General features: G+C 43.7%; 2 protein-coding genes across 2 annotated transcripts in view; one reads left to right on the top strand and one right to left on the bottom strand.

Moving 5' to 3' along the window:
- The first annotated feature begins 453 nt into the window (after nt 1–453).
- The window catches only part of LOC117753296 (neurotrypsin-like), a 28,074-nt gene continuing 6,841 nt past the window's right edge, over nt 454–21,686 (top strand). The window contains exons 1-8 of the mRNA XM_034571275.1: nt 454–731; nt 5,771–5,813; nt 16,972–17,214; nt 18,040–18,178; nt 18,495–18,673; nt 18,947–19,094; nt 19,357–19,535; nt 19,978–20,119. Coding sequence (XP_034427166.1) covers nt 636–731; nt 5,771–5,813; nt 16,972–17,214; nt 18,040–18,178; nt 18,495–18,673; nt 18,947–19,094; nt 19,357–19,535; nt 19,978–20,119 — 1,169 coding nt within the window. The 5' untranslated portion in view covers nt 454–635. The remainder of the gene's footprint in view (nt 732–5,770; nt 5,814–16,971; nt 17,215–18,039; nt 18,179–18,494; nt 18,674–18,946; nt 19,095–19,356; nt 19,536–19,977; nt 20,120–21,686) is intronic.
- On the bottom strand, nt 7,313–15,020 carry LOC117753301 (zinc-binding protein A33-like). The gene is made up of 4 exons (XM_034571289.1): nt 14,861–15,020; nt 13,851–13,979; nt 12,263–13,726; nt 7,313–7,709 (listed from the first exon to the last, which is right to left on the bottom strand). The coding sequence occupies exons 3-4, from the start codon at nt 13,722–13,724 to the stop codon at nt 7,462–7,464; spliced, it is 1,710 nt and encodes a 569-aa protein (XP_034427180.1). The 5' UTR covers nt 13,725–13,726; nt 13,851–13,979; nt 14,861–15,020; the 3' UTR covers nt 7,313–7,461.

The following is a 21,686-nucleotide window of genomic DNA, read 5'->3' as shown; positions in this document are numbered from 1 at the left end:
GCCCGTTGCTGTATCATCCATCCGCTGTCATCAGGCTGAGGACAGTGGTGAAAGGTGAGGACAACATTTCGCAGAGTGAGGCATTTAGATGTGATGGTTAAGGTTGGGGTAAGGGGCTAGGGAATGCATTATGCCAATGAGTGTCCTCACAACTACAGAGACAAGTATGTATGTGTGTGTGTACTTGTATACTTGTATTGAGGACCATTTTGAGCCTGGACTTTATGGATGATGCTTAAAATAAGGGTAAGGGGCTATCAATGTGGGTGTACTCGTCCGTATAAGAATGTGTGTGTGAGTGTGTGGGTGTGTGCGTGTGTGTGACAGGGAGAGAGGTCCTTGTGGCATCAGGTTTTTGCAGAGATCAACACTATTTCTCTCTCTCTCTCTCTCTCTCTCTCTCTCTCTCTCTCTCTCTCTCTCTCTCTCTCTCTCTGTGTTTTCAATCCCGTGTGAGGCGTTCACAGCCCCACCCTTTATCATCCTGTGCGTATACACCATCATCATCACACACCACGTTTCTCCCTCCTCCTCCTCCTCCTCCTCCAGCAGCAGCAGCAGCAGCAGCATCAGCAGCCGGATAAACCGCTTCACCTTCCCTCGGACAGTCTGGAGACAGAGATGGGAGCGGGGCTATGACACGGACACACCGGGCAGGAAGGATGGCTCTGCGCGGCCGGGAAATGTTGTGCTTGATCGGAACCTGCCTCTGGCTGCCGCTGCTGGCGGAGGTACGTAGCCCTGGAGCCTGTCCTGAAATGCAACCTGGTTTATTCTCTTGATTTAATGCGTTCTCCCGTGCTGACATGTGCTGGGCTGCATTTTTACCAAAAAAAAATAAATTAATTCCGGTTAAAAATAATTAAATTTGATGATTAGGCAGGAATTCAAGGCGATGCAGCCAAGCTTTATGGACTGTGCGCTTTTATGCGTTACAATAAATCTACAGCCAAATCTGTCAAACACGTTTAAAGGATGTGGACCTATAGCCTATGTTGTAAATGCACGACCATCTGCAGCCATGTCTCTTGACTGTGATCCCTTCTTTATCCAGGAACGCATTTGTAAAAAGCAGGTGCAGCTCGGGGTGTGTGTGTGTGTGGGGGGGGGGGGGGGGGGGGGGGGGGGGGGGGGGGAATAAAAGGCATCAAACACCTGTAATGGCTCTTTTAGCCAATCAATGGTGCCATCATTGCGCATTATCCACTTTGGAAACCATTGTCTCGCACGCACACACGCGTGCATGTACACAGTCGGGCACGGATTCAATCACAACCCCTCAACCCCCCCCTCGACCCCTCCTTCTTCTGGGTATCATGAGAGGAGCCCGTCGGAGGCTGTGCCCCCGCGGGTGCTGTGGGGAAATGAACCCTGCACGGGCGGATGAAACTTGTCACCCCGGCTCAGACTGTGGTGAGAGTGAAAAGCAGCGGAGCAGGCGTTGTTGTCAGAAACATGCAGCCTTGAGGCAGCTTCACACAATGATCACATGCTCCTGCTGACTCTGCATGTCAGACCTGCTGCTGGGTTACAGCAAACCAATCAATCCACAATCAATCAATCCTTAGACTCATTCCTGTCCACTTTTCATATCCTCCTTTGATGCAGTGTGTGTTGAGTTAATGTGCAGCAGATGAGCCTGTGTAGAAATCATTAGTCGAGAACAGTGTGCAGGATTTAATTAGAGCCACTAACACTGGGAGCAGCCGTGCATGCAGCACAAATAGCACCAGGCAGATATGAGTTTCTGCTTTTTTCATTTCAACTTCATTAGACAAATCTTTTCATTGGGAGCATCCTGATTGCAGCGGCTCTGCGTGTTGTCGGAACAAACGTGTACAGTAGGTAAACAGGAAGGAGCAAAACTGTGAGCAGCAATCCTCCATTACCTGCTTTACCAGAATCCCATCATTAGTTAGTTCTCTGAGATGAAGCTGCCAACATGGCTGAGATTACTGGGAGGCCAACACAGGCACCATGTGCAAGGAAAAATCTAAGTAATATGGCATAAATAGGAATATACCAACCAAGTTAAATGACAAAACGTGTTGTTAATACATATACCTAAATTTCCCTAAATTAATAATTGTTAGCTTCACCTTCATTGGTTAGTTGGTTGGTGAGCAGGATTGTGCAAAGACTAATGAATGGATGGAGCACAAAACGTGGTGGATGGATGGGACATGGGCAAAGAAAGAACCAAATAAACGTTGGTGTGGTTTCTGGATCCACTAATTTCACCATTTTCCCAGGGAATAATTGAAGAACCTTTTAGGGAACTGATTTCTTTGAGTGTCCGTCCCACTATGTCACGCATATACACAGGAAGCGTTTTTTATTGGTTGTGGAGCTTCCACGAAATGATAGAAGATTGGAAATGTCGACGAAAAGCATTTTACTTGTCACAAATTGTACAGAGAGGAAAATGTGATCTTTTCCCAAAACCTTACCAGTGACAGCCAGTTTGATCAAATTCTTATTTTTGAGGATCACTTTGGAGAATCTTCCATGTTTCTTTATCCAGTGCAAATCATCAACATTTCTGTGTGTGTGTGTGTGTGCGTGAGTGTGTGTGTGTTTGGATGTGTTTGCATAGCGATGCACTGGAGGCAGGTGTGCGAGCATCATGAGTGATTAGTGCCATAATGGAGGTTTGTGATTGATATGACTGGAGATATCAGGACTCATGTTGACCACCACAGGTCACCTGACCCTGCTCTAATATCATAATATCATTAGGTTGAGCAGTGCAGTGCCTTCTGGGATGTGTGTGTGTGTGTGTGTGTGTGTGTGTGTGTGTGTGTGTGTGTGTGTGTGTGTGTGTGTGTGTGTGTGTGTGTGTAGTTGCCGAGAAACAACCAGGCTCGCTTGTATCAAGGTGAAAAGTGTTGTATTTCATTGCCCTCACTACAGTTATTCCACAGTTGCAGCTGAACATGTGTGTGTGAGTGTGTGTGTGTGTGTGTGTGTGTGTGTGTGTGTGTGTGTGTGTGTGTGTGTGTGTGTGTGTGTGTGTGTGTGTGTGTGTGTGTGTGTGTGTGTGTGTGTCAGGTGAGAGTTTGTTTCCTCTCCTCTTCTGTCAGGTGCCTCGCTGTGTAGAGGTGTGACCTGATTTCTGAAATTGAAACAAACATTCCTCTGTCAGATATCATCTGATGCTGTCTAGTACTATTTATTTGTGTGTGTGTGTGTGTGTGTGTGTGTGTGTGTGTGTGTGTGTGTGTGTGTGTGTGTGTGTGTGTGTGTGTGTGTGTGTGTGTGTGTGTGTGTGTGTGTGTGTGTGTGTGTGTGTTTACTGTTTACCTGGCTGGCTCATACTTGTATTTTTCCTTCCCTCTGATTGGTGATCCCTGCCATCAGTGGATGAGCTCATTCAAAATGTGAGTAAATTGTAAATCTGGAGGATCTTGTGCTGTTTTCTCACATTGGCTCATTCGACATTATCCAGATTTTCTACCAGGATGTTAGCAGGAGAAACTCAGGAGCCTCTCACTTGGACATTCTCACACACAGCCCTTGTGGAGAATGTCAGGAGATGAAAGCAGCTAGAGAGACTTGTCCCAAAGCCACTCTGGCATTGACTTTGCTGAATGCTTCAGGTGAATCTTAAAGGAGAATCGATGCTCCAGTCTCAAGTCACTTTACTGTGGAGCAATTGCTCTTGAAGGATTCCTCTGATTTCACACTCACCTCATTCCTGACCAGTCTCCCTGTCCCAACCCCAGAGCACGATGGTGTTAGCCGGGTGATTCAGTACCTGGTGTTTGCCAGTGCTTCCACTTCTGTCCACACAGTTAATGTTTGTCACATCAGACCAGAGAATCCTTCCCCTCGTGCTTTTAGAGTTGAAATGCAGATAGGCAAACTCCAAGCAGGCTGTCACATGCCTTTTAGTCAAAGTGGCTTCTGTCTACCTACTCAGCCGTAAAGGCCTGACCGATGGAGTGCTACTGAGATAGTCGTCCTCTGGATAGGACCTCTGAAACTCTCCAGTTAATCCAGTTTGTCCAAACAGGAGTCAATGGTCCTGGTGGTTCCCACACTTCTTCCATTTCACATTTATTCAGGCCACTGTTCCCTGGGAACACTTGGAAACGGTTTTATAACCTTGCCCTGATTTCAGCAGAGGTTATTTCGAAACCACGTCGAATCAATTCAGTTTGCAACAAGGACACTTGAGTCAAGCTCTAGACACGTCTCAAGTATAATTAAAGCAAAACGGATGCAACTGACCACGATGACCACGATGCGGAGTGTCACAGGAAAGGTTGTGGATTGCTGTAGATTGATTGGTTTATCCATTTAAATGAAATCTACAGGAACAATAATATGTGCAAAATTTTCAGGGATCTGAATATTGTCTGAAACCACTGTAATGTCTCATTCGTGTCACAAAGGATCACGCATCGTGACAATTTAATTAAAATGTTGTGCATTGACTAAATAACAACACATCCATTTGATTTGTTTTCTTGGAGAAAAGCTGGAGTTTCCCAGTCTTAATTATGACTTGGGTATTGACATGAATGCTACGTTTTTGAGGTGGAAACTCAGAATTACTTGACATGACTGTGGCATTAACCATAGAGGTGTCAGAGAAGAATACAGTCACATGAATAATTCATATCCATAACTGACAAGTGATGTCCTGCTGAGGGGGGCCTCATATCAGGAAACACTCACATGGGTTATTTTGGGAGGAAAATGACAAACAATGTTTTTTTATCATTCAGTGTGGAGGATTTGATTTGTGGCAGCTTGTGTCAAACAGCGACAGCAGTTTCAGAAAAACTGTTCAACAACAGGTGACATTTCCTGGGCTCGTGTGAAAAAATGGTTTTAGAAATGTAACGATGGATTATAACAGAAACGGGCACAGCCTATACAGGTGTTAAAAGACAGATCTTAAACCAATCACAGGTCAGGAGTTACAGTACGAGCCTGATAATCAAACTGAATTACTGACATGTTGCTGGTGTAAGTATATTTCCTGTTTGAATGAAGGTTATTTTGGCCTCAGTTTAGCCCATAGAGTGTAAATAAAGACCGACGACGCCACCCAGAAAGTGGCGAATAACGAATGTCAATCATGATGTTTCAGCCCACTTTTGTTCATCATTAAAACCAAACTTATGAGAAGAATGAACTCTCAGACATAAATCAGTGTGATGAGAACGACCTGAAACCATCTTTGAGAAAATCTTATTTGAGACCTTTTTGTTTGGTCCATGTCCTATCTGCTAACACGGAGAAGGCAGGGTTTATGATTATCTATTCTGCAGCCAGCCACCAGGGGGCGATCGACACACTGGCTGTCATGTTGTCCATCTTTACATATGGTCGATGGTTTAGCCCCACTGTGCTATTAACCTAATGTAAAGTGTACCGAACTGAATGTAGCCGCTTCGTCCAGAAACCGACTGAATCTAGGCGGAAACCGGATGGGATGTGATGTCCTCACCTACTGAAGAGCCTGTGGAGAGTGATTCGACCTCACTGCTTCAGAACAAAAGGGAACAAACCACACAGAACGAAATGGCTCGAATCGGCAAAGCGATTGGTGATTTCCACCCTCTGACAGATGGCTTAATGTTGCTGCTGTCTGCATCAGAGACCGGCTCATGGTCCGTGCCCGCTGCTGAATCTCTATGAAGTCTGCTGTAGGATTCTGCCAATTAGCAAAATGATCAGATAAGGCAACCTTCTTCTGTAGCCGTGACAACAGATATTTTGCTACAACTTGTCTAACTCGGTGTGTCTTTGCCTGCAGGTGGTGGCTGAGGACAGTTACTTAAACGAGGTGCAGAACTCAGGTAGGTGGGAGGTGATACTCCGAACACAGCACTCTCGCTTCCTCCCTCCATCTGTCTTCTCCTCCCACACCATCCCTCCCCTCCTCTCTTGAGTTTCCCCCCACTCCAGTTTAACCCACATTCTGATTCAGACACTCATGAAACCCCCACCCCACCTCTCTTCTTCCCTCCAGCCTGCATCCCCCCTGCTTTTCATCTTCCTCCTCTTTCTTGGAGACCATGACGATAATGATGATGATGATGATGATGGGGGGTTGGGGTGAGGGACTCCTCTTTCTGGAGCTGAAATATCTGTTTTCACAGCCACACACCAACACAAGTGCAATTTACGTGCAATTACAAACACACCTCTCACCTATCAGCAAAAACAGCTTGTGTTATCACGAGAAACAACCTCGAGGCACTTTTTAAAGCAATGAGCACGGGGACGATCATAATAACAATCCAGCAAATGTTGCACGAGATGTCTACGGTTCATCCTTTGTTGCAGAGAATTGCATCAAAATCTAGAATTTAGAAATTTTCCCTGATGTCCCTTATTTACATTAACATGTGTGTTTTGTGTAGAAGACGCCGCTGGCACACATCCACCCCCCATACTGCCAGCCTCCGAGTGTGAACCGTGTCAAATACTCATTGTGGCTGGGAAATGGATTATGGTAGCAGGGAGACTGAGCGTTCCCATGGCGATGGGCTAGAGTACCGTTGTCGTGGCAATGAGGAGGGTGTTAGCGGCAGCGAGTGTTTTTTGTGTCTATGGGTGTGTGTGTGTGTGTGTGTGTGTGCGTGCGCTGCGGGTGTTAAGATGAATTAAAGAGCTTGAATGAGACATACAGGAGGCGGATGAGGGAGGAGAAATTTAAAGGTGATAAAAATCAGACGTGCTGATTTGAAATTGAAATCAAAACAAAAAAATTGAAATGCTTGTTTCAGGAGGCCCTGAAATGATACATTGAAAATGTTGCCCGGCTTAGTTACATAATGCTCTTTTACTTTATTAAAATTTCATCAAGCCGATATAAAAGTTTTATCACCATTACGCAGCTATAAAGCTTAAAACACATCACAGACAACAACAGAAAGATTTTCATGTTGTGTAATATCATGAAAACAAAATTGTAAAAATCTGCTTAAGTTTTAAGTCTAGTTACTATAACGATTCAGGAGCTATTGTGACACTATTTATCAAGGCCTGGTTAAGTGAGAAAATGTTGGTGTCAGGGGACTTTGAACCCAGATAACTGCAAAATAATAAACAGAAACTCAAATGTATGCCAACACACCAATTTATTAAGAACACTCCCCCAAACTTAAGGTCACAGAAAATAATGAATGTCCACTTAAATGTCCATAAGGTAAATCCAACAAGAGAAAAAAAACTCCTTAGGCAGCTGACTCAGGCCATGGAAAAGCTCCACAAAATGAAAGAAAAAATCAGTAAAGGTCCCCCCTTCAAAATGCAAAAATATAACTCAGGAAATGCAAAGCATTGTACACACATACACACACACACAATAAGAAAATGTAAAAGATTTTAGGATCCAAACCAAACGCAAACAGAAATTTAAAGATGGTTCATCTCCATCAATGCTTGACAAGACAAAATGTCTTAATTTCATACAAAGTGCTTTTGAAATCTTTTGAAAATTTAACCCGCAAATTGTGGTGTCAGTGAAGCCTCCGTACGAGTGACAGGGATGATGACCATCGGATCCAAGTTTGAACCACATTCATTATCACAGGGGTTTAAATATGGATAAAGCTCCTCGGTGAAGAGACAGTCACTAAATGAGTAGATAAGTGTTGCGGTCTGTACGTCATAGAACGATATTTGACCTTTGTCGTAATCCACGAACACACCGACCCTCTCTACTTTCCCCTGGTATACCGTCACACCTGGAGAACCGATGGCTTCAAAACTTTTTACCCGAAACTTGATGGCCCACAGTCCGCAGTCAGGGGCCTTGGTAACTACCCTTGTCCTCCGGATCGAAGCCGTGGCCACACCCAGACACCACTCGGTCTTCTGACTCACGAGCACCTCGAAGTAAAACCTTCGAGACAAAAGACCTCTTTGTCCCAGAACTGCGAGATTCTTCTTGAACGCGTTTGGCCTCTTTATGTCCTTACGACCTGAGCCCTCGGTGCATCTCACCTGTTTGCCATCGTCGGACAAAACGAGCCGACAGTGAGCTGTGTCACGGTCGAGCAGAACGTTCACTTCATACTGCTGCAGGTTCCTCAGCGTGACATCGTTCGACGCAGAGAGCGTTGTGATTTCCGTCTTCATTTTCTTCAGCAACGTTTGCAGTTGAGACACGGAGCTGCTCAGACATTTCTGCACGTGCCATATCTCCGCGTGTCTGTTGAAGCTGAACGAGGACAGGTCCGTAATGTGTGGCAGGAGGATGGATGGGTCTGGGAAGGTGTGGAGGAAACTGAGCTGGTCTTCAGTCTGTTTTATGTCCATCAGCTTCATCTTCGTCCCCTGCAGTTCAGTGACCTCCTGCTCCAAAACGACAATAAAAACACCTGCTTGTTCTTCTGCTGCTTTCTGCTTCTCCTCCATCACTTTCACGAGCTCCGTCTGGCTCCTCTGAACCTCAGACACCAGCGCTGTTAACTCCTGCACGCTCTCAGCTATCACATCACTGGTTTCTCTCTTGCTTTCTTTCACCGACTCCTTCATTGCTTCCAGCTTCTGTTGCCTTTCCTGGATCATCTGCTGCACTCTGGCCTCTGTGTCTCCCAGCAGATCCATCATCTTTCCGTATGCTTGCTGCACAGGAACAACATCATGGTTCATGTGCTGAGAACGGACGCAGATGTCACACAGCAACACTTTATCGCTTAAACAAAACAAAGTAAGAATGTGGTATTGCTCCTTGCAGATCCTGTCCTGCAGGTTCGCCAGAGGGTCGACCAGTGTGTGTCGCTTCAGTCCGGCAGCTCTTTGATGAGGCTCCAGATGAACGCTGCAGTATGAAGTCAGACACTCAAAGCAGGATTTGACAGCCTGTTGCTGGGCGTCAGTACAAACATCGCACAGCACAGCACATTCTGTGCTATCCTTCAATGGGCCCGGGCTCCAGGTGTGAGCATTTGTGACTTGAAGCAACGTGAACTGCGACGCAAGCCCTGAAATGAAGGTGTTGACCTTGAGATCGGGTCTCCTCTCAAACGTCTCCTTACAGACCGGGCACCGATAGACACGTTCTTTGTTCCAGTAGGATGAGAGACAGGATAGGCAGAAGTTGTGTCCACATGGTGTGGAGACTGGTTGAGTGAACGTGTCCAGGCAGATCGGACACAGAAGCTGATCCTCAGATAAGAGGCTGAAGTTGGACGCCATTTCTGAAAAAACATAAAACAAAGAAACTGTTAAATTAAGGAAAAAAACTATATATTTTATTCTAATTTTACTTGCGACTTCAGTGATTCAGAGTAGAGTGTGTAAATCCCCCCTTGGTGTTCCTACCAAAGAAAGAAAGTCTCACCAACAGCACATTTACTGGTGTGTGTTCTTCAGGGATCTGATCATTGAAGTAAATTGCTCCACAGCACCCCCAGTGGTCAAGTCTCCATATAGGGCACCTTTAAATATCTGATTTTAAGTTAAATTCATGCTTGTGGCTCTGAAATCAGGATGAGTCATCAAAAAGAAATAGAAGGATTTTGATACAAAATTATACCAAAAGAATTGTTGACCTGCGTTTGGCAAAGAGGCAAATGAGGAAACTGACATAAAAACACAGGTTCAATCAGAACAAGGAAGTTGAATCAAGGAACTGAATCTTCGAGGGCTTTAACATCATATTACAGTAAAAGCTGAAGTTCAGCAGTTTAAAAAACCTGAATACACCACAATGTGAGGAATTGGCTTCATGAGGACAGTGTAACAAAGCTCCAGAAAAACCTCTGACATGAGCGAGGAGTCCTTAAAGTGCATTAAGAGGAAAAAATACAATTTCACAACAACTGAGCAAACTGTCTGCATTTGTAACTGTCAGTGAGCTACAGGGTTCTTCAACAAAAAACAGCAGGGAGTGGGGGGGGAAACACAACCTACACACTAACACAGATTCCACTTCTGGTCTGTGAGAATATTTTGCTCAAAAAATCAGAAAAGACTACTTACTGTCTGTTGGTGTGGATCTGTGAAGCAGGAACAAAAACTGTGTCGAGGTAGTTTCCCAAGAAAGAATTTAACTTTCACTTTCCGAGGGTGTCATGTTACTTAAAGAGACCGGAAGCTTTTCTTTTTTTATTTCTTGAATAGCTCCCTACTGGCAGGTCTACCTGCTAGCGCCATCCGACCTCTGCAGCTCATCCAGAATGCAGCAGCTCGACTGATCTTTAACCTAAATTCACTCACACTACTCCGCTCCTCCGCTCCCTTCACTGGTTACCGGTGGCTGCCCGTATCCGTTTCAAAACATTAGTACTTGCGTACCGTGCTGCGAACGGATCGGGTCCAGTCTACATCCAGGACATGGTCAAACGTTACACCCCAGCCCGTTCACTCCGCTCTGCATCTGCCAATCGGCTTGTTGCTCCCTCACTACGAGCTAACCACTCAACAAAATCACATCTATTTGTCTACACATCTTCCGCCGCAAACTAAAAACACACCTCTTCCGACTATACCTTGAATAAAAGTTTAACCTAACAATTTAGTAGCACTTAAATGGCACTTACTTATAGCACTTTGTACTTTGGTTTTCTTGAAGGAATAGTACTTTCTTGATTCTTGTTGTTCTGGGCTTGTACCCTCATGGTTGAATGCACTTATTGTAAGTCGCTTTGGATAAAAGCGTCAGCTAAATGAAATGTAATAATAATAATGAAGATACGTTTCCAGTGAAGTTTTTTGCTTTATTATTATTTTGGGTCCAAAGTCTGAGTGTGTTCTGCATTATTCATGGTCTCAGGATAGATTTCTGTTTTAGTTCAGTACATTTCTGCCTGATTGATTTATCATTACTATAACGATTCAGGAGCTATTGTGACACTATTTATCAAGGCCTGGTTAAGTGAGAAAATGTTGGTGTCAGGGGACTTTAAACCCAGATAACTGCAAAATAATAAACAGAAACTCAAATGTATGCCAACACACCAATTTATTAAGAACACTTCCCAAAACTTAAGGTCACAGAAAATAATGAATGTCCACTTAAAACGCAATGCATTGCAAAAACAAAAACCCCAAAAAAGAATCGAACTCGAGGAACAGGGGTATATGAGTCCAACAAGAAAAAAACTTCTGCTCAGTGGTTTTGGTCTTTCACTCACACTGTATTCTCTAATTCCTCGTGGGCGAGGTATCACCATAAAAATTATTTTCCCCATTCCCCCTCGCTAAGAAAACTCCCGTCTCCACCAAACAATTCACCTCTTTGTTCTACTAAGCCCCGCCCCCTTACACCTGTATAATGGCAGCAGAAATCCCCTGTGAGAGGGACGACAGCAGGAAACTACACAGAACCGCCCAGTGACCTCGCAGGGATTCAGCACTAAACCATCTAAAATAAATATAAACTGAAACATGAAACTTGTGTGATTTAAATAATATGGATATGTTAATGTCGTGTATCACTATAGATATTTGCCTGAATACGACTTCACCTTGAACTTAGCTGCAAAGATATGGTAGTGTTTTTTTGTTTTTTTTACATATTAGGCTGTTAAAGCTAGAAAACTCATTTAGATTCAGGTTTGGATTTTATATTTTATCTCTTATTGTTGTTTCTTCATCACTCATCTCAACTGATTCAATTAGTTGATGAATCATAGAATGATGTGGTGTGCATCAGGGAAGAACCCGTCAAATTTTGGTACGGATCTGAATCAGGGATGGAACCAGTAATCTTTCTTTAACATTGTGAGATATTGACATTTTCACAGTTTTCCTTTGAAACATGTCATAGATCTAGATAAAATAAAAAACAAGCGCATCTAGGTATTTCTAGATATCTACTAGTGTGTAATTTGGTGCTGCTTGATTGGATTAAAGGTTGTAAAAAAGATCAATTCACTAAGCACACATATACACATACACACACACACAATAAGAAAATGTAAAAGATTTCAGGATCCAAACCAAGCGCAAACAGAAATTTAAAGATGGTTCATCTCCATCAATGCTTGACAAGACAAAATGTCTTAATTTCATACAAAGTGCTTTTGAAATCTTTTGAAAAATTAACCCACAAATTGTGGTGTCAGTGAAGCCTCCGTACGAGTGACAGGGATGATGACCATCGGATCCAAGTTTGAACCATATTCATTATCACAGGGGTTTAAATATGGATAAAGCTCCTCGGTGAAGAGACAGTCACTAAATGAGTAGATAAGTGTTGCGGTCTGTACGTCATAGAACGATATTTGACCTTTGTCGTAATCCACGAACACGCCGACCCTCTCTACTTTCCCCCGGTATACCGTCACACCTGGAGAACCGATGGCTTCAAAACTTTTTACCCGAAACTTGATGGCCCACAGTCCGCAGTCAGGACCCCGAGTGAGTACCCCTCTCCTCTGGACCGAAGCCGTGGCCACACCCAGACACCACTCGGTCTTCTGTCTCACAAGCACCTCGAAGTAAAACCTTCGAGACAAAAGGCCTCTTTGTCCCAGAACTGCGAGAAGCGACGTGAACGTGTTCGGCCCCAGGTCCTCGTCGCCCTGCCAACGTGTGGCCTCGCCGCATCTCACCTGTTTGCCATCGTCGGACAAAACGAGCAGAGGGTGAGCTGTGTCAGGGTCGAGCAGAACGTTCACTTCATACTGCTGCAGGTTCCTCAGCGTGACATCGTTCGACGCAGAGAGCGTTGTGATTTCCGTCGTCATTTTCTTCAGCAACGTTTGCAGTTGAGACACGGAGCTGCTCAGACATTTCTGCACGTGCCGTATCTCCGCGTGTCTGTTGAAGCTGAACAAGGACAGGTCCGTAATGTGTGGTAGGAGGACGGATGGGTCTGGGAAGGTGTGGAGGAAACTGAGCTGGTCTTCAGTCTGTTTTATGTCCATCAGCTTCATCTTCGTCCTCTGCAGTTCAGTGACCTCCTGCTCCAAAACGACAATAAAAACACCCGCTTGTTCTTCTGCTGCTTTCTGCTTCTCCTCCATCACTTTCACGAGCTCCGTCTGGCTCCTCTGAACCTCAGACACCAGCGCTGTTAACTCCCGCACGCTCTCAGCTATCACATCACTGGTTTCTCTCCTGCTTTCTTTCACCGACTCCTTCATTGCTTCCAGCTTCTGTTGCCTTTCCTGGATCATCTGCTGCACTCTGGCCTCTGTGTCTCCCAGCAGATCCCTCATCTTTCCGTATGCTTGCTGCACAGGAACAACATCATGGTTCATGTGCTGAGAACGAAAGCAGATGTCACACAGCAACACTTTATCGCTTAAACAAAACAAAGTAAGAATGTGGTAATGCTCCTTGCAGATCCTGTCCTGCAGGTTCGCCAGAGGGTCGACCAGTGTGTGTCGCTTCAGTCCGGCAGCTCTGTGATGAGGCTCCAGATGAACGCTGCAGTATGAAGTCAGACACTCAAAGCAGGATTTGACAGCCTGTTGCTGGGCGTCAGTACAAACATCGCACAGCACAGCACATTCTGTGCTATCCTTCAATGGGCCCGGGCTCCAGGTGTGAGCATTTGTGATTTGAAGCAACGTGAACTGCGACGCAAGCCCTGAGATGAAGGTGTTGACCTTGAGATCGGGTCTCCTCTCAAACGTCTCCTTACAGACCGGGCACCGATAGACACGTTCTTTGTTCCAGTAGGATGAGAGACAGTATAGGCAGAAGTTGTGTCCACATGGTGTGGAGACTGGTTGAGTGAACGTGTCCAGGCAGATCGGACACAGAAGCTGATCCTCAGATAAGAGGCTGAAGTTGGACGCCATTTCTGAAAAAACATAAAACAAAGAAACTGTTAAATTAAGGGAAAAAAATATATATTTAATTATAATTTTACTAGCGACTTCAGTGATTCAGAGTAGAGTGTGTAAATCCCCCCTTGGTGTTCCTACCAAAGAAAGAAAGTCTCTGTTTACATCAACACCAACAGCACATTTACTGGTGTGTGTTCTTCAGGGATCTGATCATTGAAGTAAATTGCTCCACAGCACCCCCAGTGGTCAGGTCTCCATATAGGGCACCTTTAAAAATCTGATTTTAAGTTAAAGGGGACATTGTATGCCCATTTTACCACAAGTTGATATGGTTCCTTGGGGTCTTAATGAAATGTCTGTAACATACTTTGGGCCAAGGCCATGTAGGGAGACTTCCAGTGTATTGTGACGACACAGTACACAGGAAGCTCATTCCAGTCACTCAAGCATGACGTTTCTGACTTAGAGGAACCATAACAAAACGCGCGAGTGGTTTTTTTCCAGAGTTTTTGGGTTGGTAGACATGCCAGATACCCACATTAACGTGTAGAAGCACTAACAAAGTGGAATTTTCATGATATGTCCCCTTTAAGTTCATGCTTGTGGCTCTGAAATCAGGATGAGTCATCAAAAAGAAATAGAAGGATTTTGATACAAAATTATACCAAAAGAATTGTTGACCTGCGTTTGGCAAAGAGGCAAATGAGCAAACTGACATAAAAACACAGGTTCAGTCAGAACAAGGAAGTTGAATCAAGGAACTGAATCTTCGAGGGCTTTAACATCATATTACAGTAAAAGATTTTTTTGTTTAAAAAACCTGAATACATCACAATGTGAGGAATTGGCTTCATGAGGACAGTTGAGACATGAGTGAGGAGTCCTTAAAGTGCATTCAAAGGAAAAATACAATTTCACAACAACTGAGCAAACTCTGTCTGCTGATGATCATGTGATATAGAAGCTCACGAAATGCAGCTTTTATTTTGAGGAAGAGAAAAACACATTTGTAACTGTCAGTGAGCTACAGGGTTCTTCAACAAAAAACAGCAGATAGTGGGGGGGAAACACAACCTACACACTAACACAGATTCCACTTCTGGTCTGTGAGAATATTTTTGCTCAAAAAATCAGAAAGGACTACTTACTGTGTGTTGGTGTGAATCTGTGAAGCAGAAACAAAAACTGTGTCGAGGTAGTTTCCCACCAAAGAATTCAACTTTCACTTTCCGAGTGTGTCATGTTACTTAAAGAGATAGACATGTTTCTGTAGCCGGAAGCTATTTCTTTTTTTTTGGGCTCGTAAAGATACGTTTCCAGTGACGTTTTTTGTTTTATTATTATTTTGGGTCCAAAGTCTGAGTGTGTTCTGCATTATTCATGGTCTCAGGATAGATTTCTGTTTTAGTTCAGTACATTTCTGCCTGATTGATTTCCTGTATCTCAGAGTTTCCCGGGGCTTTCAGCACTCCTGCTCTTTCTCTTATCTTCCTCCAAACTGGACCCAGTGTGTGTGTGTGTGTGTGTGTGTGTGTGTGTGTGTGTGTGTGTGTGTGTGTGTGTGTGTGTGTGTGTGTGGAGGAGATAAGAGAGTTGCTGGCTACTGAAGCAGCTCCATCATTAATCATAGTTCAGCAGCCACTTGGCCTCAGAAACCCTTAAAGAAATTATTACCTCCGCCAAGGTTAAGTTTTCATTGCTGTTTGTTTGTTTAATATTGAGCAAAAATTACATAACCTATTTCCATGAAACTTGGTTGAAGGATGCCGAATATGTCAGAGATGAAGTTATACAATTTTGCTGTGGATTCGAATCAGGGGGCAGATCCAGGACTTTTTTCTAACACTAAGAGATGAGGCGTTTGTTAATTTCTCAGAGAATGATTCACAGATCTTGATGAAGAAAATTAGGCATATTTAGAGTGTGTGCAATTTGGTGCAGATCCAAATAAGGAGTCTAAAAGGGTCTAGAATCAAGATCTAGAGGATTTAAACATGATTTCAGAAGGAGACTGTTGGGCCTTGGTGGAGGGATGAGCTCTGCTGAGTGACATTTTGTTAAACTTAAAAAGATTTTTAAAAACACTGTGTAGTTCTCCTGTGATTCCCATGCTCCCAGAGCACATGATGCATGAAAGCAGGGAAATAAGACCGGAGCACCAAAAGAGGATATTTGGGATATTCCCTGGGAATGTATTTCACGTTTTCATGTAAATGTAGTGTTCAGTGTCTAACTACAGTGGCCCTGAAGTGCAAATAAAATAAAATAAAATACAAGCAATAAATAAAGAATATTTCTTATTCATTGCTGGGTTGCAGTGACAAATAGGAAAACAAAACAGCAAATAAGGAAACACCACTACAAATCATAATAGTCTTTCCCTTCCTGTTTAAAAGGATGGAGAGTGCATCATTCCTATCAGCAAATAGCCTTTTAGATATAGCCTACTTTAAGCTTTTTCCATTATAAGTCAATGCCATTGTTTTTGTGATTTGCTGTTGTGTTCAGTACGTTGATATTGTGACTTTGCACTTCAGGGCCACCGTACATAAGAGCTGATGATGTATATCTCAAGCCGTCGGGAGTATTTCATCTTATCTGCCGTGCTCCTTCCATAAAAACCTCCCTATTAAGGTCCCACCACTTTTCACCTTTACATTTACAAAGCACCTGGGACTGTATTAGTCCACCTTTAGTTTGAAGGCACTCTGCTGTGCCTGTTCTGATCTGCAGTGTGATTCCTGCTCATTAATGTGTGATGTACGTTTTCAGGCCACAGTGTGTGAGCTCCTCTGTTCTGTGGCCTCATTATACGACACTTTGATGTGAGCAGTCTCCCTCTCGGTCTGTCCGAGCTCCACTCACACACGATCACTGCAGAGCCCCATGGTCACCACCGTGTTAAATAAGGCCGCTTTAAGGTTTAAAGTGGAGGGAATGTTTCCGGTCCAGCATGGATCAGTGAGGGTGAGGGTGCATTAGGAAGGATCCTGCCGTGGCAGCGGACAGCTCATGAAAATCATCCATGTAAGCGTTTATGTTCAGATAGAATACAGTCATGGGGATAATGTTATTTCAATAAGAGCTATTCCACTCGTCTATCCGCCTCCAAACTTTCCCCATTTCACTTCTTTTTATTCCCATTGTCGTCTCTGACCCAAATCCTCCTCCTCCTCGTCCTGCTTTCATCCAGAACATCTTATTCTCCCTTCTCTCCTTCACGTTCCCTCACTCTCTCCCTCCGTCTGTCTCTGTGCAGTGCCTCTGTCCTGCTCTGAGGGATTCACAGAGTTGGGGTACTACAACGGCACAGTGTCCCAGACGGACTCTGGCGCCCCCTGTCTGAAATGGACCGAGTTTCCGGACTACGTTATGCAGTACCCGGGCCGAGGGCTGGGCGACCACAGCTACTGCAGGAACCCGGACCGAGAGTCCAACCCCTGGTGTTTCTTCAGACAGAACTCTGGAGCCATTGGATGGGCGTACTGCGACTGCCACCAGGGTGCGGCCACACATTACCAGAACCTGACCATTTGTTAAAATCCTAAACTTTATTTATTATAACACTTACTTAAAACAGAGTTAAAATGAAGAAGAGAAGGTTACAGTATATTAAATCAAGTACCATCAAGTTCTTCCAATATTGGGCTGTTTGGTTATAACAGCATAACACAGGTAAAAACCTACCTACAGCTATTATTAAGTAATATGTGCACTTTTTTAAATCAATTAATAGGGCACAGTAAATCCGAAGTGTCGTGAGATGAACAGAGGAATAATGAAAAAAGACATAAGAAAGGAAAATCACTCTTTTGTTCAGCTGCTCATAAAAGTAAAATCTTTTAATGGGGTCAAAGATGTTTTGTCTATAAAATGTCAGTAAATTCTGGCTCATCACAGTTGATTCCAGGTGATGCCCTCAAATGTTTTGCAGTGATACAAAACACATGGAGAAATTTGATTTACAGTGACTGTTTCTACGGTGACAATTTACAGTGGTATTTATGCTTAATGACTTAAAGCTGCACTAGTAAAACAATTATTTTTTTAAAACTCTACTCTCTCTTCTTTTCTGTACCAAACAGCCACAGTTAGCATCTAGCTGATGAATGTGGTGCAGCATTTAGCAGCTACACAGCAGAGTATTTTCTTTCAGCAGCTGGTGGAGAACAAAACTGAGCCAAAAGAGAGTGAATAATGATCTTATTTGTTAGGATTTTGCGTATTAAAATAACACCATGTACCACAAACATCTGACTGTTCTTGCTGAGTATTGACGTGTTTTCTGAGCATTAAACCTCCTCATCTCTGTCCTCTGGTCTTTTAGGCGCCGCTCGTCTGGTTGGCAGCTTGTTCTCTGGCACCGGGCGGGTTGAGGTGTACCTGAACGGCCAGTGGGGGGCAGTGTGTGACTCTCACTGGTCGGACCGAGACGCCAGCGTGATCTGCAAGCAGCTGGGTCTGGGGTAGGCGAATATTATAGTACTAACAAAAACTAAAAGAGTAAAAGTACTTGAGTCCTGCATTGAAAATGTTATTGAAAAAAAAGTATGTTAGTAAACTATATAATACTGTAAAGAAAGCAAAAAATATTTTACAATTATTTATTATATAAGTAGATCATTGTTACTTTAAAGCAGCATTTTACTGCACCACCTGGTCAAGCTATTTCAACATTATTTGAAATATAGTAGTAGTATAAATAAGAAATAAAAAGAAATGTAAAAGTAGATTTCTTGAGTAAATTTGTTTGTTTTTTATTTTTTAAATGTATTTTAACAGTGACATCGGCACAGCATTGCAGCACTCGCAGTTCGGCTCGGGCTCCGGCCTCTTTCACTACGAGCGTCTGGGTTGCCGCGGGGATGAAGACACCCTGAGCAGGTGCTGGAGCAGGACGTTCGTCACCGGTGACTGTAGCCATGGAAACGAGGCGGCTGTGCTGTGCGCGCCACCAGAAGGTCAGTGTGACTTCTACAGTGTCATGGCAACCTGGATATGTCCCTCCTCCGCGAACCTGAGAAAGACAGATTCATGACAGACATCGTTTTTCTGTTATAAAATACTTTGTGGTAATATTCAATGCATCCTTCCTTTGTCAGCTACAATCATACTAATAAAGGAAAATTTTAATTCCAAATAAACTGGATTTGAAGGAGACAGAGACTTTATGAGGCAGATATGAAGATTCTGCTGGATTCCAGGTGAATTCCTACATTGACTGTGTTTTGTAGGCAGTGGTCCTCCGCTGCGTTTGGTCGGAGGCGAGGAAGACTTTGAAGGTCGAGTGGAGGTGTTTCACACTGGAAGGTGGGGCTCAGTCTGCGATGACCAGTGGGACGACAGAGATGCTGAGGTGGTGTGCAGGCAGCTAGGTTTTGGGTATGTTGAGTTTTTCTCTTCGCCAAGTTCGTCTGGTCTGTCCTGACCCTTAAATGCAAGGTTAACATGTTAAATCATACTTCAATGTGTGTGTCTGTGCATTGAAGGATAAAATCGGTGTTATCATTTTCATACCCTCAACAAATGAAACAAAAAGACAAAAAACAACGAGTATCAATGAATCTGCCTATTTTCTTGATCAAAAACCAACCTGTGTGTGTGCGTGTGTGTGTGCGTGCGTGTGTGTGTGTGTGTGTTGCAGGGGCGTAGCGAAGGCCTGGTCGTGGGCTCACTTCGGTCAGGGCTCAGGCCCAATCCTGCTTGACGCCGTGAAGTGCACAGGAAACGAGCTCTTCCTGGATCAGTGTCCCCATGGCGACTGGGAGCAACACAACTGCGACCACATGGAGGATGCTGGGGTCTCCTGCAGCCCTTACACTGGTACGCACACACACACACACACACACACACACACACACACACACACACACACACACACACACACACACACACACACACACACACACACACACACACACACACAGAGATAGGCTTATAAAGCTGCTATTCATAGCCCCGGAGCATCAATAAATCATTACCACATGAAGCAGCAACATCCTCTGTGTGACAAGTAGAAACAGGATTAATGGGAAGTAAGACGTAACACATAAAAGTATCGACCGGCACGAAACAGCTGCTGTCGTTCATCTGACTAATCAAAGATGATTAATTAATCTGAAAACGATGCATTAAGCTTAATGTTAATGCCGCGTCTGTAAAATGACATCTTGGCTCGTGGTTGCAGAGTCAAGTGAAGTGTATCTGCCTTTAATCACTTTTACGTCTCCAGAAGGATTTAATAATCAATACGAAACTGTTTCAGACGGCGTGGTGCGTCTGGTGGGAGGAGACAGTCCCTGGGAGGGTCGAGTCGAAGTTTTACACAACGGCGACTGGGGGACGGTGTGCGACGACCACTGGAGCCAGCAGCACGCGGAGGTGGTCTGCAGACAGCTGGGCTACAGGTACCGAAAACGACACTGGGATCCTGTGGAGTTAAAGCCCCTGGAAACCCACTTCTACTTTCTATTCTAAAGCTCTAACAGATTTTGGTTCCGTCAGACACTCTCTTCACCAACATCTGACGACAGGTCTGTTTGTTCATCATTATTCTGCTATGATTACCTGAGGTGTGGCCAGCAAGAGCAAATAAAGCCCAGCCACTAATAAATGTCGGGTACACAGAGAAAACGCAGGAGAGTGAAATTACTTGTCGCCTCATACAGCCGCTCACATGATGAATTAAATATAAAGCACATTTACACAGCACTAATCCCGTCATTACTGCGGCAGAGTCGTGCTGCACTCATCCCTCTGCAGATCTACGTCTCTGTTTTAAAAGTAAATTACAGTTTTTTTCTTTGCCTTAAGAAAAAAAGCTAAACACTTTTTCCACTGCATTCTGGGGTTTTTTTCTGCGTTAAACTCAAGTCTTAAAAATGTTCGCTGCACGTAATTAAATGTGCAGATGCTTGAGAGCGTGTTGAGTTTCATTCACGGCACATTAACGTTGTTCGGGGGGGGGGGGGGGGGGGGGTGCAGAATGGAACATCTGGCACGCCTCTAACTGCACTGATGCTATTAGTGCTGTGCAAATGAACGCTGTGTGGAATTTATTAAGACAACAGGTAAAATGGAGGAAGTTTGGATGAAGTGGGGAACAGGGGAAATTAGAGTTTAAGGCCTGAAGCTGGTTTCTAATGTAATTACACTTTATTTGAGCACAGCCACACAGACCTGAGGCCGACGAGCTGAACGTGTGAAACTCTGGAGGATTCTATTTAAAAATAAACCTAACACTCTTAACATTTCGTATTTTTTTACCTCCATGATAAAGGGTGTATTTTAGGGGATTTAAAAAAAAAAGAAAACGTATATTTTGAACCCGCAGGTTTTAAGTTTCAGGGGGTTCAACTCTAAATGGATATATTTAAAGGCAGAGACTGTAACCTTGACCTTTATACACAATCTATGGCTCCAACCTGGCAGCTTTAAAGTAGCTTTACAGTATAACGTAGAGTTTCATAATAAAAGAAAAACTTTACTTAATTTAACTTTAAATAATCATCAAAACTATCATCGAATAAAAACAACTCAAATGTACAAGTTACAATATGAATATTTAATGAACTCATATATGTTCTGTGTTACATTACGTATTTCAACTTGGAGTAATTTCACATTATTATATTTGGACTCTTGCAGGGGGAAGTTTTATTATTGCCCCGGCTGATATCATTTCATTATGTTTACATTGTAATCACAGTAATATAAGTGCAGCATCATTTTGTTTTCTACATGCTGGTACGTATGGTGCACAGTTGGGACAGAGAGCTGCTTGGTTTTTGTCTTGCTCTGCTGCTATTGGTTAAAGTCTGTGTTTTTTTCAGGGGCACTGTCGCCTGCTTATTTCCCCGGAGTGTCTGTGTTATATTAAACATCAAGTATTCAGAGTTACGGAGGAAAATTCACATCAATAACATCACTTCTGCTGCAGTCGTCTGAACTGTTCCACTTTCAGAGCATTTGGAC

Source organism: Hippoglossus hippoglossus, chromosome 19 (genome assembly GCF_009819705.1).
Source record: "Hippoglossus hippoglossus isolate fHipHip1 chromosome 19, fHipHip1.pri, whole genome shotgun sequence".
In the NCBI taxonomy this organism is placed as follows: domain Eukaryota; kingdom Metazoa; phylum Chordata; class Actinopteri; order Pleuronectiformes; family Pleuronectidae; genus Hippoglossus; species Hippoglossus hippoglossus.
The sequence above is the reverse complement of the archived record's forward strand: the minus strand, read 5'-3'. Positions and strand labels throughout refer to the sequence as shown.

Coding starts and splice junctions, on each gene's coding strand:
- LOC117753301 (XM_034571289.1), bottom strand. CDS start 13,724: ATGGCGTCCAACTTCAGCCTCTTATCTGAGGATCAGCTTCTGTGTCCG. Junction 7,710..12,262: donor TGAAGCCATCGGTTCTCCAG/GTGTGACGGTAT, acceptor TCGGTTCTCCAG/GTGTGACGGTATACCAGGGG.